The sequence below is a fragment of the Pleurodeles waltl genome, chromosome 3_1, assembly GCF_031143425.1.
Source record: "Pleurodeles waltl isolate 20211129_DDA chromosome 3_1, aPleWal1.hap1.20221129, whole genome shotgun sequence".
In the NCBI taxonomy this organism is placed as follows: Eukaryota; Metazoa; Chordata; class Amphibia; order Caudata; family Salamandridae; genus Pleurodeles; species Pleurodeles waltl.
This window is the reverse complement of record NC_090440.1, coordinates 651,387,696-651,405,268: the sequence shown is the minus strand read 5'-3', so window position 1 is coordinate 651,405,268 and position 17,573 is coordinate 651,387,696. Positions and strand designations below refer to the sequence as shown.

The 17,573-nt window shown below is 44.4% G+C and overlaps 1 protein-coding gene across 3 annotated transcripts in view; it reads right to left on the bottom strand.

Annotated features, from left to right (window-relative positions):
* BRSK2 (BR serine/threonine kinase 2) overlaps positions 1-17,573 on the bottom strand; it is a 615,416-nt gene that overhangs the window by 375,616 nt on the left and 222,227 nt on the right. For all 3 annotated transcript variants that reach the window (XM_069223152.1, XM_069223151.1, XM_069223150.1), the window contains exon 2: positions 8,787-8,881. In XM_069223152.1, the coding sequence (XP_069079253.1) occupies positions 8,787-8,881 (95 nt within the window). The remainder of the gene's footprint in view (positions 1-8,786; positions 8,882-17,573) is intronic.

Sequence of the window (17,573 nt, the reverse complement as noted above, 5' to 3'; positions counted from 1 at the left end):
CCATAGGATAGCAGCCCACTGCCTTTGAGGGACATCCTGTACAACACAGGCCCTCTCAAGTGCAGCAAACCACTTGTTAATGTCATCCCCCTCCTTATAAGGGGGAACTATCTTGTGCAGATTCCTGGAATCATGCTCTTTTGCAGGATGACTATGGGGAATACTGCTGCTGCCACCATGGGTTTCTAAACCCAGTTTCTGTCTCTCCTTCTCTACTTCTAAAGTCTGTCTATCCAAATCCAGCTGTTGCTTCTTGAGCTTCAGTCTGGTTTGTTCCACTCTCAATCTATTGAGCTCCCTTTCTAACAATCTGTCATCAGGGTGGGTGGGAGGGACATGTGTTGAAACAGAAGTATGATGAGAATGGACAGAAGGAGACCTGTCCCTTACAGAGGGCACCCTAACAGCTTGTCTAACAGAAACATAATTTCTACTGTGATGAGAATGAATGCTCTTGCTATGATGTGAGACAACACTATCTGTATGGTGTGACTCAACATCAGTACCAACTATGCTAGACTGTCTAGTAATGGGCAGGCTTGGAAGTTTCTTTCCTGAATCTTTTCCTGGGGGAGTCCCTGGATCAGATTGGGAACCATTAGCTACTTTTTCAACAGATGGGGTACTTTTAGCCTTATCTTGTTCTCCAAGCATGTTAAGTAACAATTCCAAGGAAGGATTCTTCCCTACACTCAAACCTCTCTCTATGCAGAGACTCCTTGCTCCTTTCCAGCTAAGGTGATCATATGCAAGTTTGGACAGATCAACATTTTGGCCTGTGCCAGACATTTTTAGAGAAAGTTAAAGTGATAGAAAAAGAGAAAAAAGTTTGTCAGAGCTTTTAGAAAGACTGGGAAAAAAACTTTTAAAACTTTTTAGAACTTTTTAGAAAGTTAGAAGTACTTTTCAGCACTTAGAAAAGAGTGAAAAGAGGAAATGCAAAACTTTTTTGGTTATGTGTATATACACTGAACTTGTTTTGTATATTTTTCTCTTATGAAAAGTACAATGACAAGAGTGGTAAGTAGTCTCAAAGCACTTATCCCACCGCTGCACAACCAATGTAGGAGGCTGGACTGGCTTGTAGTGAGTACCAAGGGGTACTTGCACCTTGCACCAGGCCCAGTTATCCCTTATTAGTGTATAGGGTGTCTAGCAGCTTAGGCTGATAGATAATGGTAGCTTAGCAGAGCAGCTTAGGCTGAACTAGGAGACGTGTGAAGCTACTACAGTACCACTTAGTGTCATATGCACAATATCATAAGAAAACACAATACACAGTTATACTAAAAATAAAGGTACTTTATTTTTATGACAATATGCCAAAGTATCTCAGAGTGTACCCTCAGTGAGAGGGTAGGAAATATACACAAGATATATATACACAATAGCAAAAATATGCAGTATAGTCTTAGAAAACAGTGCAAACAATGTATAGTTACAATAGGATGCAATGGGGACACATAGGGATAGGGGCAACACAAACCATATACTCCAAAAGTGGAATGCGAACCACGAATGGACCCCAAACCTATGTGACCTTGTAGAGGGTCGCTGGGACTATTAGAAAATAGTGAGAGTTAGAAAAATAACCCTCCCCAAGACCCTGAAAAGTGAGTGCAAAGTGCACTAAAGTTCCCCTAAGGACAAAGAAGTCGTGTTCGAGGAATAATGCAGGAAAGACACAAACCAACAATGCAACAACGATGGATTTCCAATCTAGGGTACCTGTGGAACAAGGGGACCAAGTCCAAAAGTCACAAGCAAGTCGGAGATCGGCATATGCCCAGGAAATGCCAGCTGTGGGTGCAAAGAAGCTTCTACTGGACAGAAGAAGCAGAGGTTTCTGCAGGAACGAAAAGGGCTAGAGACTTCCCCTTTGGTGGACGGATCCCTCTCGCCATGAAGAGTCGTGCAGAAGTGTTTTCCCGCCGAAAGAACACCAACAAGCCTTGCTAGCTGCAAATCGTGCGGTTAGCGTTTTTGGATGCTGCTGTGGCCCAGGAGGGACCAGGAGGTCGCAAATTGGACCAGGAGGTAGAGGGGACATCGAGCAAGACAAGGAGCCCTCTTAGCAGCAGGTAGCACCCAGAGAAGTGCCAGAAACAGGCACTACGAGGATGCGTGAAACGGTGCTCACCCAAAGTTACACAAAGGAGTCCCACGTCGCCGGAGACCAACTTAGAAAGTCGTGCAATGCAAGTTAGAGTGCCGTGGACCCAGGCTTGGCTGTGCACAAAGGATTTCCGCCGGAAGTGCACAGGGGCCGGAGTAGCTGCAAAAGTCGCGGTTCCCAGCAATGCAGTCTAGCGAGGTGAGGCAAGGACTTACCTCCACCAAACTTGGACTGAAGAGTCACTGGACTGTGGGGGTCACTTGGACAGAGTTGCTGGATTCGAGAGACCTCGCTCGTCGTGCTGAGAGGAGACCCAAGGGACCGGTAATGCAGCTTTTTGATGAATGTGGTTGCAGGGGGAAGATTCCGTCGACCCACGGGAGATTTCTTCGGAGCTTCTAGTGCAGAGAGGAGGCAGACTACCCCCACAGCATGCACCACCAGGAAAACAGTCGAGAAGGCGGCAGGATCAGCGTTACAGAGTTGCAGTAGTCATCTTTGCTACTATGTTGCAGGTTTGCAGGCTTCCAGCGCGGTCAGCAGTCGATTCCTTGGCAGAAGGTGAAGAGAGAGATGCAGAGGAACTCGGCTGAGCTCTTGCATTCGTTATCTAAAGTTTCCCCAGAGACAGAGACCCTAAATAGCCAGAAAAGAGGGTCTGGCTACCTAGGAGAGAGGATAGGCTACTAACACCTGAAGGAGCCTATCAGAAGGAGTCTCTGACGTCACCTGGTGGCACTGGCCACTCAGAGCAGTCCAGTGTGCCAGCAGCACCTCTGCTTCCAAGATGGCAGAGGTCTGGAGCACACTGGAGGAGCTCTGGACACCTCCCAGGGGAGGTGCAGGTCAGGGGAGTGGTCACTCCCCTTTCCTTTGTCCAGTTTCGCGCCAGAGCACGGCTAAGGGGTCCCCTGAACCGGTGTAGACTGGCTTATGCAGAATTGGGCACATCTGTGCCCAAGAAAGCATTTCCAGAGGCTGGGGGAGGCTACTCCTCCCCTGCCTTCACACCATTTTCCAAAGGGAGAGGGTGTAACACCCTCTCTCAGAGAAAGTCCTTTGTTCTGCCATCCTGGGCCAGGCCTGGCTGGACCCCAGGAGGGCAGATGCCTGTCTGAGGGGTTGGCAGCAGCAGCAGCTGCAGTGAAACCCCAGGAAGGGCAGTTTGGCAGTACCAGGGTCTGTGCTACAGACCACTGGGATCATGGGATTGTGCCAACTATGCCAGGGTGGCATAGAGGGGGCAATTCCATGATCATAGACATGTTACATGGCCATATTCGGAGTTACCATTGTGAAGCTACATATAGGTAGTGACCTATATGTAGTGCACGCGTGTAATGGTGTCCCCGCACTCACAAAGTCCGGGGAATTGGCCCTGAACAATGTGGGGGCACCTTGGCTAGTGCCAGAGTGCCCTCACACTAAGTAACTTTGCACCTAACCTTTACCAGGTAAAGGTTAGACATATAGGTGACTTATAAGTTACTTAAGTGCAGTGTAAAATGGCTGTGAAATAACGTGGACGTTATTTCACTCAGGCTGCAGTGGCAGGCCTGTGTAAGAATTGTCAGAGCTCCCTATGGGTGGCAAAAGAAATGCTGCAGCCCATAGGGATCTCCTGGAACCCCAATACCCTGGGTACCTCAGTACCATATACTAGGGAATTATAAGGGTGTTCCAGTAAGCCAATGTAACTTGGTAAAATTGGTCACTAGCCTGTTAGTGACAATTTGGAAAGAAATGAGAGAGCATAACCACTGAGGTTCTGGTTAGCAGAGCCTCAGTGAGACAGTTAGGCATCACACAGGGAACACATACCTATAGGTCACAAACTTATGAGCACTGGGGTCCTGACTAGCTGGGTCCCAGTGACACATAACAAACATACTGAAAACATAGGGTTTTCACTATGAGCACTGGGCCCTGGCAAGCAGGATACCAGTGAGACAGTGAAAACACCCTGCATGACATGACTTGCTTTGCTGCATAATTTTGCAATGAAGGAATAAGAAAAAGATGTTGCTGTACCCCTAGCCAGAATGGCCGTGCACAACTATTGAGTTGCATTTGCAGCCATGAAGACACTACGACACATATAGAACATGACAGAGGGAGAGGTTACACACCAAAGTAAGGGAGTAAGTGCTTCACAGCAGGGCAGGAAGGGCACAAGGGCCAATGTAGAGCACAATACAGTGTCGTACTGCACATGGGATGGGCCAGTAAGGATTCCGGCATCCATGTGGCAGGTAACACTGTGACTGACAAGAATTAGAGGCTCCGCATGTGAGAAAGGACCTGTCGAGAACAAGGCTACTGTGTAAAATACTATGTGAAACAGAGGCTGCCATTAGCAATGAACTATGCAGAACTTAAAATTAACCCAATCACGCAGGAGGAGTCGGACAGAACCAAGCACCGATTTGCTGGTGAGTGAAACTTTAAGAGAGCCTAACACAGAGGCTATGGAGAACAATACTTGTAGAGAACACACTAACAATACAAATTTAAAATACCACACAGAGACCCCATTCAAGGCCACACACAGGAGACAGCACGAGTCTCTCCCCAGTTTCCCGGACACTAAGGGCAACACAACACAACAGAGGTGATAACAGACTGTAAGACCTTTGCAGGATCAAACATAAGAGTACAAGACACAAGCGTCCCTGCAGCACTGACCTGCCTGGCGCTACTCTGAACATGATAAAGAATGTTCCATGGAGGAGGGTTACGAAAATCCATATTTTGGAAACATTTGGAAACTATTAAGACAGCTCTCAGTTGAATGGCTGCAGAGACTCTGGGAGCATCCTCAGAACAGCCTCTAGAAGCGGTCTCTATTGCAGTCATTGTGTTCTAACTTAGGTACGTTTGTTGTCGACTGCTTCTCACATAGACATATGGGTGCCGGGGGCATTAGTCCCCCTTGACTTTGGAACAAGTCTTGAAATGCCCAGGACAAGGTCCTACTGGCTGTAGTCCACCTCTGTACCTCCAGACATCCGGAGGAGGGAGAATCGTGCCTCAGCCTTACTTAACCTGTGACAATATCTGCTTAAAAACATGTTTTTTGAGATGCTACAAACTCAAGAGAGAAGGTCCCAAATGTCTGCAAAATCTGACTTTGCATTGAACAATATTGCCAAAGACCCAGTACGAGGAACTTACTTATCCACGGTGAAATATACTATGTTGACACCTATTTCTTGCACTAACATGAACCCCCACATTGCAGATATATGAGTGCTTAGGCTCAAATGTGAAAAATATCCACTCCCGCTCATACGCAGGATGGATGCTCCTCAGACTACGAAACAAAGAAATCTTCGCCAGATGCACCCAAAGAGCCATCTTACCAATCTGACACTTGGACGTGGTCTAGTCGTTGAAAGGTTCAGTGTCACCTTTGTTGCCTAAATTGAGAAACCTAAACTTGTTCTGTCATGATCAGGGAGGATGGGGAGGGAGAGGTAACGGAAGGAGACATGAAGGCTCATGGGTCACGGGACGGAGAGGTGATAGAACATAGGGAAACATTCTTTGGTATTTAAAAATGAGCAGTATATTAAAATGAGATTTTAAACTTTTTTTGTAAAAACAAAAGCTATTAAAAACTAGTTTGAAAGAGTGAACACAAGAGAGATCCTGGCGCAAGAAACAAATTGAGAACACAAGTGCGCTCATTATGAATGACCTGTTGATTCCGCTGGGTCCGATGGCCACAGCCAACAGGCCTATGGGAAGTATGAGTTCAGTAGGAACACCAGTAAAGCGTGGTAATGCACCAGCAGATTTCACCTGCTTCATGCAGGTGAAGCCTTAGTGGAAGGCCACCGTTGGTTGAAATGCCCTATCCACCTTAATAGAAATGTTATAGATTTTCCAACAAACCCTAGGCTTTTGTTGTGCAGGTGTACTTCAACCCTGCTGTCTGCAGCAGTTGACCCCTGCCTACCTGGAGGCATTGTAGGTTCCTAACATGTGTCTAAGAACTTTAAAATATTCTTTGGGGGTATACCGTTGGCTACCCTAACCAGGCACGATGCCTCCCATTAATACCAGAAAAATTCAGGAGTCCTCATTGTTGCTGGACCTTGTCTCACCAAGCCACGCCACGACCACATTTCCCCCCACCTCAGAGACCTGCTACCAGTATCAAAGAGGATCACCTTCAAACTCCTCATCCACGCACACAAGGCCCTCCACGACACAGGCCCAGCCTACTTCAACGACAGACTCACCTTCCACACCCCCACCCGCAATCTTCGCTCCGCAGCCTCGCCCTCGCCTCCATCCCCCGCATCCGCCGCACCACCGCCAGAGGAAGATCCTTTTCTCACCTAGCCGCCAAGACCTGGAACTCCCTACCGCTCCACCTTCGCCAGACCCAAGACCTCTTGACATTCAGGAAACGCCTCAAGACATGGCTTTACGACCAGTAGCTCCCCCCCCAGCGCCTTGAGACCCTAACGGGTGATTAGTGCGCTCTATAAATCCTTGATTGATTGATTGATTGAAATGAAACAGCTATCGCCCATTTCTCCCACAGGACACTCCACTGCCCCTTCTATGCCACTTAAGTTCCACATCCCCAAATACATCAACCCATAGTTATCTTCAAGTTAAGGGTAGAGCGTGAATGTAACTAGGCCTGTAGGGTCCATGGACCTGGTGACATTGGCAAGTTACATGGGGTCTTGTACACTGCAGTTGTTATTCACAGATCTTTTTACATGGGTCAACTGCAAAACCTCAGAAAACCACGAGGACAGTGGTGCAAAACCTGCAATCAGGCACACATTCAAAACCTTGCAGAGCAGCATTGGTACATATTATGGCATACAATTTAAAAAACTACCTACTTCAACACTGTTAGAAACTATGGCTTAAGGATGTCTCTACCTCACTAGTCAGGACAAACATTAGCCAGGAACATGTCATGACTTCTGGCAATATGCAAGTTCCAGGAAGTCAGCAGTTTCAGATACTAGAAGAAGAAACACGCACTGGCAATGCCAACAGGTCTGGCTTTAAGAGAATGTTGTATGGTAACATAGAGAATTACAAGTAGATAGCATGGAAATAAATATGTATTTATGTGGAAGCAAAGAACTCTGGAATATTTTTGGTGTAGGATAAAAGATCAGTTGACAGTTGCACTGTCTAGTCACACCTAGAAATCCATGTAGGTAAATGACTGCCCTCCTCCCATCTGTGCTGCTGCAATAGAAAACGCCATAAATTATATAGTTATCTAACACACTTTAATAGTATTACAATGGCATGTGTGTGTCCCTGAAAATGCAAGCTCAGGCAAATGGATAAACGAAATGATTACAGCTATATGGAGGACAAACTCTTTTTTGTGGAAGCAGACAACGTTTGCCCAATTGAAACATGTACTCCTGACTCCCAGTATGCAGTAGCGGGCTCGCTGTGCTCACAAGGGGCGGAGCGGGAGCAGGGTTGGGTTGGGTGGAGGGTGGTGGGGGTAGCAGAGGGTAAAATTTAATGAAAAAATAAAAATAAAAAAAGTACCTGATCCGCCGCTGCGCCGCTCCTCTTTCTTCCGTTGCTGCAGTCACAGGCTCCCAGCCTACCCTGTGGGCAATCCTGGTGCTGCTCAGAGCAGCGTTAGGATTGGCTGGGAGCGTCCAGCCTGGGCGCACCCAGACAAACTGGGAGCCTGTGCCTGCTCTTTCCAGCCCAGCAACACAGTGCCGGCCTGGAGAGAGCACACTGCACATGTTTGTTTGGCCGGCCTGAGATGGCCAGCCAAACACACATGCACTCTGAGGGGAGTGCACTCCCCTCACTGCTTGCCACCCCCAATGCCCCACCCCTTTCACAACAAAAGGATAATATTACAAACAAGGCCCTTGAAACATTAACTCAGCAAACCCACTCTGAAGTATTTCAGCAATCTCCCAATAATCCATGTAACGGGCATTCTGCAAGGCGTGACAAAAACTGCCTCAAGCAGGACAGACGTAAAGCTTTCACCAATTACATCAGGTGTTTTTTGAAAGGCAAGCCCAGGAGTGAATTTAAACGGTGGGCGTGAGATGGACATATTTAAAAGCCCACAATACTTACAACAGGTCAAAGTGCTTGTGTGCTCGACCTATAAATGGAGCAAGGCAAAGGGATAGAGAGCAGCAAGTCCGGACTGGCCATTGTGGCACTATAGCTTTTCACTAGTCGGCTGCAGGTCAGGGGCTGCTTTCAGAGCAGCAGGAGCTGCCAAAACCCCAACTATGGCCCCCCTTCTAGCCGCGATCTCCCACAGATTGATTTTGTTTTGCTATGTGAACCCGGGGGAGCTTTACACTAGTGTCTACACACAAACTCCACCGAGTGCAACACAGTACTGCCAAGAGACACACAGAAGCAGCTCTGGTAGAAGGATGTATGACCGGCAATGCAAAGAGCAGCGCTTCCCTTTCTCGGGCACACATGTATTGCGTCGACACCTGGTATTTTATCTGTTTAATTCCAGCATATTCCCTCTCGACCCCTCCCTGTACGCTCTAATACTAGGGCTGCCCTAGTGCTGACAGGCCTGTTTGTTAAACATAATTAAAGATATTAATTTTCCTGCGCGGGTTTCAACACCAGGGAGCAGCGCCTCTTTTCTCCCAGTAATCACCAGCGTGAAAATTACCTTCATTAGTACGGACTCGCTCAGCTTCTCGCGGTTCACGATTTTGATGGCCACCTTTTGACACGTTACACAGTGGATACCCAATTTAACCAGGCCTAGAAAAAAGGAAAGAGATAAAGTTCAGTGATTAGAATTTTTTTCTGCCGTTTGGATCATTTATAAGCGCAACAAGCAAGTGGTGACGTCTCACCCAGTAAAGATATCCTTAAGGGGGAGGGCATGTTGTGAATTCACCACTGAGTGCCGGGTGACGTCTGCGGGTGGGGGGCGGGTAGAGGCTAGGCATGGTTCTCAGCCGAGCAACAACCTCCCCCACCAAAAAGCGTGGTGGCTTCTAGAAATGTCTTTTGAGGTGTTTCCATGTGTGTAAGATGTGAAAGAAAAGTGTGCTTTCCAAAAGAATCTTAATCAGTTGATGACTACCCAGTTATAACCCTTCCCAAACAGGAAGCAGCTATTTCCACAAGGAAACAGCTACCCAACATAAAACACACCAATACGAATCAGAGAATTCTCATTCCAGCAGGGGGGAGCTATCGAGCACTAGCCACACATACGAACCAGTCAACACACATTACAGCCAGGCGATAACAATCAACTACGTGCCACACTAACACAAACCAACACTAATTCCAGCCAGTATATTAGATATTGATCACCCACTACAGACATACAACTCAGCTGACATATATTAAAAAATAGCTGTTTTGCCCAAGCATCTAAGCGCATCCAATTTATAGACCAGCTGTGATGTAAGCACAGTCACACAAAACACTTACATAACCACTTAACAGCTGTCCCAACCATGAATAAACTTGGTACAACACACCAAAGCTCACTGAACCCATAAAGGCACGGACTATTGATTTACCACGTGATATCGGACCAACCAGTTACACATATCCTAACCACAGAAAAACGTTTACCACATACCATGCCTACATAAGCAGCCATAGCTATCCCATGAGGCCTAGTTGAAGCATCATATCTGACATAAGCACAGCTGGTCCTCACCAAATCAAACATTCCTCGCCATGTTGGACTTTTCACTTTATCATTTTAAATTACTAACAGTAGCCTTGAATGTTGTTCATGAGGTTATATTAATATACTGTATGGACTAGGTGAGAACCGGATGAAGTTCAAATATGGTTCTACTTTTGACACAAATTAAGATCTAAGAGCTGATTTTATTTTCAGCGGTAAATAATACAATACATCTATTTTAGAATGGCGCAGTTTATTCTTGAGGAATACTTCGTGGTGAAATGGATTTAGTGCAGAAGGAAATGCTTCCGCTGTTGGTATGCTGACAATATCGAGGGGGAGTATTTTTCACGGGCAAGTGTTTTCGCCTCAAACTCTCAACGTCTTGCTGCCACTCATATTTTCATATTTACCACTAGAGTTAAGAACAACAGCCTTTTCAGGATGGGGAATGTAGAGCCTGATTTTGAGTATGGCCGTATGGTGGTTTTACCTCTGTCCGTCAAGGTAGCACAGGACATTATGTCCACTAGCCTGATGGACAGATCACTAACATATTTAGAGATCACAACTAGCACAATAGCAGTACTTAATTTATAAATAAAAATGTGCAGGTGCCCAAAGCCCTCCACTTAAACACACGGCTGCTGCAACTAAACTTGCCAACACGGAATACTGAGGCAGCTTAATCCTGAAGCCATCTCGGGCCTTTTCAATCCATTTACAGCCACTCCCTGCCCCTGCAGCTCACCCTTGCAGCTTTTTGCTTTCTCCCTTTGTGACGCTTTTTCGTTTTTCTCTTCCTCTGCCTTTCCCATATGTGTATTTTGCTACCTGGTGAACTTGTTATTAGGCCACATTTATTTATATTGGCATATCATGAAAAAACACACTTTCACACATATGTATGAAAGGGAGTTGAAACTTAACAACAGATGTCTCAGTTCAATAATACACAGTGAAACAAGAAGGAGCATAAGCCAGGCCCCTGCAGCCTTTACTGCATGGGGGGACCCAGCCCTTCAGGGGACCACCAAGCCTTTCAAGGGCCCCACTCAGCCCAAAGACAGATAATATTTGTGGCATATGGAGCACTTAGAGCCCCTCATCACTTCCTCCAAGGGGGCCCCAACATTTCGCGTTACAACACAGGCAACAAGACAATATGTATCAACCAACCATGCTTCTATGCAATTACAAAATCATTAGCCCTTTTGACTGGCAAGAGCTGCCCAGTCAGATATTAACCATCGTTACCTCCTCATCACTGCCTCTTCCTATTCCTTACTTCAGTGAATAAATGGAAACCATTTCTCCTCTTGAACACTGTTCTGTATCTCAGTTTAAAACTTAATACTTATTATCCCCTTCCCTTCCCATAACTCTCTCTCTCGCTCTGTTTTTTTGTGTGCCCTTTTTAGTTTTCCTAATGGCTTTTGGAAGGTTCCAGTGGCACTTTCATATCTCTTGGAGATACTGGGGCCTCTCTGCCACTTTTCTAAGAAGAAATAGGGTCTGGTCTATGCTTTTAAGACAAAGAGAAAATGTGGCTTTTATGGAAACAAGTTTATTAGCAACATGGTAACGACCCCAGGTCCTGCTGTGCTCCTCACAACTGACACTCTGCTCACATCTCCTAGAATCACCATCCAGATTCCAGAAGTGGAAGTCCAGTTGTCTGGAGGCAACACAAGTTCCCAAGCAAATACATACGAAATACAACTCATCTCCATCTAGTGGAGGAGCGTGGAGTCAGTCACAAGCAAGGTTGAGTGGGGCCCTTGCTTGTGAGTGACTCCACGCTCCTCGACTACACGGATGATTTCAGATTGTGGCCTTATCACGGTCCACAGTAGGAACAGAGATTTCGTTTGCACCTTTACAATTCCCAGACTGTGCTTGGGGGACACATCTCCTCACGATTCCAATATTTCTCGACACTCCAGAAAATGTCAAAAAAAGTTTTATATGTTTACTACGTGATGTTTTTACGAGCTACTGAACATTGTTGTCTTTTTTTAGGACTTGGAAATGCTTACCTGGACATGTGAATTTATTTGGAATTTACAAGTTGATCTTTCTTGCGAGCTTATTTTGTGGTCCTTTGGATACTACCGTTGGCCATGAAAAAGTCACATAGGTAACAAAACACGTGTCAGCTGTAGATTATTAACACAATATGTCAATAAAAGGACTTTAAGCTCCACCTTCATGTCTATGCATTCTCACTGTACATGGATTTTGTTTTGTTCTGAATAAGTTAAAAACCTTGACTTTATTTGTGCGGAGGGTATTCTTATCTATGTTAAGAACATATATAATCCCTCAAACTTCGAGTTTTTTCTTTCATCCGCATACTTGAGTCCCCTTTTCCAAGTTCATTGTCATGATTAACTTGTCTTGTCTTCCAAGAAGTCGAAACTCCATCCATACCAGACTTTGACTCCTTAACCATACCTGTTTTCTTCAACCATTCTTGCTGCTCTACATTATTACACCCAGTCACCCTTCTGAAAGATTAGAGTTACCTTTCCTCATCATGTTTCCTGTGTGTACTCTTAACAACATACCTTCTTTGTACTTCATACCAGTCTTCTTGACTTTGTCATTGTGCTTTTTTTCATACAGCAACTGATATTCTGCAACCCTCTCATACAATTTCTTGTGATCAGCACCTCATTGACCTGACCTAGTCATCCACGCCAGCACCACCACAGTGCATGGCACTCTTCCTTTCAACAAAAGAAACGGTGTTTCCCCCGTCACAGAATGTGGAGTGGTCCTGTAGTTTTACAACATTTCCCCAACTTGACTCTTCCAGCAAGAATTACTGGATATGGTTAATTGAATTATTTCACTCAGAACACGGTTAAAGCGCTCAATCACACCATTTCCCCTGGGATGGTACACTGGTGTCTTACAATGCTTAACTCCCAATCTTTTCCCACTTTTGTGCACTGTGCAATACCTCCACCAATTTTAGCAATAAAGGATCCAATAATACAGTTTCTTTCCACTCATTCTTATCTATGGCTCCGCGCACTTACGAGATCTCTAGCACCATCATTTCATCCAATCATCCTCTTCATCAATCACATCTTTATCCAGTGGTAATCTTGACATACAGTCAGCATTGATGTTTTTATATACTGGCACATACTTCACAGTAAATTAATATTCCTGTAGTCGATATGGCCATTTTGCAACACAAGGCGTGGCTTTACCTGCTCCAACCGTGGAGAACAATTCCACTAATGGCTTGTGGTTGGTGCAAAGCTCGAATTTCACACCCCATACAAATATACCCCTCACCAACATGCTAAAGCCTCTTTTACCACAGTGGAATAAGTGCTGTTTGCCCCGTTCAAGGTGCGGAATGCAAATGCCACCACCCTTTCTTTGCTCTCATGTTCCTGCTGTAACGCCACTCCCAAATGATAATTGTTTGCATTCGCCACAATTATGGTTTTGTCTTCAGAATCATATGCTCTAGTGTTATTGCTTTTACAATGGTCTTGTTTACCACATCAGATGCCTACTGACAATCTTCAGACCATTGGAATTTAACTCCCTTCTCCATTAACACATGAACCTTGTCTGTGAAATGATCCACACATTTTGCATAATACTCTGCAAGACCCAGGAATGATCTTACTTGGTGTCTATCTTGTGCAGGCAGAGCTTTCTCTATTGATTCAACTGAATTCAACTTAGGTCCTATTCCTTCATGGTTCAAAGTGTGCCCTAAATACTCCAACTCCTTTACACAAAATGTACACTTACTCATACCGAAGCTAAGTCCTGCTGATTACATTTTGTTTAATACCTCCCTCAGGACATCAAGTGCTTATTTACTTTCTTCCCATATCAACACATTATCTTGGAATTCCAGGGTATGCAACATGTCTTTCAAGATGCCTGCATTACCCTCTGCTGATGCAGAAGCCAGCCCAAAGGGTGTGCAGACAATTAGGAAAGCACCATCAGGTGTGATGAATTATGTTAAATGGCAGGACTCTTTATGTAAATGCACCCGATGAAAGGCACTTGATAAATCTAGTGTGGTGAAGTTGAAGTATTTTCCTCCCTCTACACTCATCAACATTTCATTTGTTCGTAGTAACGTATGCCAATCAATCAAAATACATTCATTCAAATCTTTTAAATTCACACACACAGATTTTTACATTATGTTTCTTTCCAATAACACTGAGCTCAGACATCAGCCATTCTGGGGTCTCAATTGTCTCCATCACACCTTCTTTACATAACCTTTGCAATTCCTCTTTCAACTATCCACTTGGTGTAAGTGGAACATTCTACACTTTATGTACTTTAGATACCACACCATCTTTAAGTACAATGCGATGCTCAAATTTCTTGAGACATCCCAGCATTTCTCTAAATAAATCTGGAAATCTGGTTACCCAATCATTTACTTTCTGAGACTGCATCAACAGCACTTGTTTAGGATGGTTAGGATTTAACACAATACCTAAGGCACATTGTTCTTTCTATTAAGCAAAGACATTTCTTGCTCCACCACATAAATCTTTCCATTAGCTTTACTTCCTTGAAATTCTAAATTTGCCATGAAATATCCAAAAATAGGGAGGTCTCCCCCACAATATCGCTCAAGTGCCATATCAAAAGGGTTCAATACACTCATTTTCATACCTTCCCAAATGTAATTGTCAATCAGAATAAAGGGTGAACATAAGTGTGCCCACACATGTAAATTTTTTCCATTTGCTCCAATGATACATTTGGGCGGTCGATATACATCATTCCTTTTTTAAGGATTGTTCACACACCAATTGTGATTGTTCTCCCCCTACAGCTGAAATGTCCACCTCATCCTCCTCACTCACACTCAATTCCTCATCCTGACTATGTATCTGTTTGATCACTGAATTTAATGATTTCTTGAATTTACTTACCCACATTAACCATCTTACACACTCTGGCAAAATGCCCCAAGTTCTTGCATCTACAACATGTACTTTTAGAAGCAGGACAGTTACTCACTTTTGCTGTGTGCTTGATACTCCCACATCTGAAACATTCTTTCTTTTTCTCCATTTCTCCCATTTTCTTATCCTCCTTTTATCATTATCATTTTTTTTCACTTTTCTTCCCAACCATACTTTTGTTTACTGTTTCACACTCTTTCACTTTATATCCTATTCCACCTAATTCCTTTAGCATAGTGAGATGTATTTTCCATGAGTCTGGCTACATCTATAGTTTTGTCCAATGTAGGATTATTTAAACCCAACAATCGCTCTTGAATTTTCATTTCACACAATCTGTTAATAAATTGGTCTCTTATCTCATCTTTGATATCTTTGAACTTACACAATACTGTTAAACTCCTCAAAGCTGCTATATACTGGTCTATCGTTCCACTTTGTTTCTGAGCGTGAGAGAAGAATTTTTGTCTTTCGACAACAGTACTAATTTTCTTTCTGTAATTCTCTTCTATTGCTTTAATAGCCATCTCTACACTTTCCTTCATCGTTGTTAGGCTCCTCCTCTCCACCTCTTTCATCAGCACTTGACATTGGCAAAGTTTTTACAACCTTCCCCTCTTCAATACCCTAGCAATGTTTGAGAATTGCCAGTTTCCTTTTCCCAACATACATTTCTCCCCCTATGGCTTTCAAATAAGTTTCAAAGGCTTCTTTCCAGTCCTCCCATGCCATGCTTGGTTCACCTGGTTCTTGCAAAAATGTTGGAGGTGGAGGTATTGACTGTGACATCATATTTATACATACTCAACACTCAAAACAACTTAAGGCTTATAACAATACTTCTAGGTAGAGCGACCCACTACCTGCACTGTGTAACCATGCAATCTGTGCTGTGCATCTTGTAATCTCTACACATAAACACACCTTTAATTTGGACTGGATTCTCTAAATGCAAATTTTATATTTAAACAGTGTAGGTTAGTGCAGCACCACCAGTCTGTGACTCTACCAACTGTATACATTAACTGCTAATGTTCCTCTTCCTTTGTGTGAAATGCAATGAACTTTTTTCAAGCTGTGCGCATCAGCTGTTTTCTTCACGACATACTGTGTGGCCAACAATATACAAGAAGATCTCCAAGCTGTGCGCAACAGCGATTCTTTACACCAGAAGCATGAACTCTCCTTAGCTTCTAATGACTTCTGACGTAAGCTGTGCGCATCAGCAGTTCTTCTGATCAATAGTACTTCCAGGATTATACTGTGCACCCAAAAATAAACAACTTAAATGTCTCACCAGCTGTGGGCATCAGCGAATCTTCAAAGAGTAAACAGCGCACCTGACTGAAAATCAGATTTCATCCTGACGCATGCGCACTGACACACTGGCACTTCCTCCTCTGCAGCTCAAACCTGAAAGAGATGTTGCTAGGCTAGCCTCTAGCAATGCCCACGCTTCATGTCTGCATGCGTAGCGTAGACATGCTTAAGTCACTCAGTTGAATACACACCAATTTGCTCCACTGCGATTGTCAACACAAGCCTGCTCATGTCACAGCAGTCTCATGTTTGTGGCGCTCCCACAATGCCAGTACTTGCTCCAACTCTTCAAAGTTAAAACCACAACAATGCCAGTAAGTGGTTTTGTTACAACCAATTGAGATCCATAACTGTCATTGACGTCCCATCAACAATCACATTTTGGAGTTAAATTAAAGCAAAACGGTCCCACAACTCCCACTAACACTTCCATCTACCACCACACTGAGCCCCAGTCTATGCCCCTGAGTCAGTATTATATTCACCACAACAGTTCACAGTTAACAAGAAGTGCCCTGGCCATTTAGCAGACCACCGGAATCATGCAGATTGCTTCACAATGAAACCTGCATTACTCCCCCTAAGGTAATCCTAGAAATCCTCTCACAGCTCGAGGTGAGAGTACTTCAAATTCACCAGAGGTCGGAAAACTTCAGCGGCTTTGTTAAACCTGACACGCTGAGGTAGTGGTTCCTCAAGTTTTTTGCTTTTTCTAGGATGCTGTGCTGATTCTCTTTGAGTGGCCCTTGGGCCCTGGGCCCTTTCCCACTGTAAGTGCAGTGTGACAGTGCACAAGCTCTTCCTATGTCTGCTAGGAAGTGGCGCTTGCCAGGATGTGCACACTTGCACACTGATGTTGTCCTGTATATACTGAGCCTGTATAGCTTAGCAGTAGGTGCACATTTGCACAATGGTGGTTAAATATATATATATATATATATATATATATATATATATATATATATATATATATATATATATACTGAGCCTGGCACAGCTTGCCAGTATGTGCACACTTGCACAGTGATGTTTTCATCCATTTACTGAGCCTGTCACAGCAGGCCTGTGTGGGTGCACTTGCACCTTTGTGGTGATCCTGAAACTTGCGTCCAGCCTGCCCCTGCAGGCTTGTGCGTGCGCCATGGCACATGTACCCAATCACTACCGTTAAGAGCTGCTCTGCCCACAGGTTAATATAGGGGAAAGTTTGCAATAAATCCTAGCTGCAATAGTGGATTCCAGAGGAGCAGCCGCATAATGTTTACTATCATTGGATTCACAATGACAAACTCTATCCAATGTTAAAGGTGGCTGTCAGTAATGCTTTGGAAATGCCACTTCTAGAAAGTGGGCATTTCTATGTTCTAAAACTCCTTTTGTGTGTCTTTTTAATTCAGATTCATTTCTCTGGAGCCTGGGGAAAAACACATCTATGCATTCCCCAGCAACAGCTATAAACCTTGGACGACTGGAATGGCAGACCTCTGCCATTTGGGGGCCTGGCTGG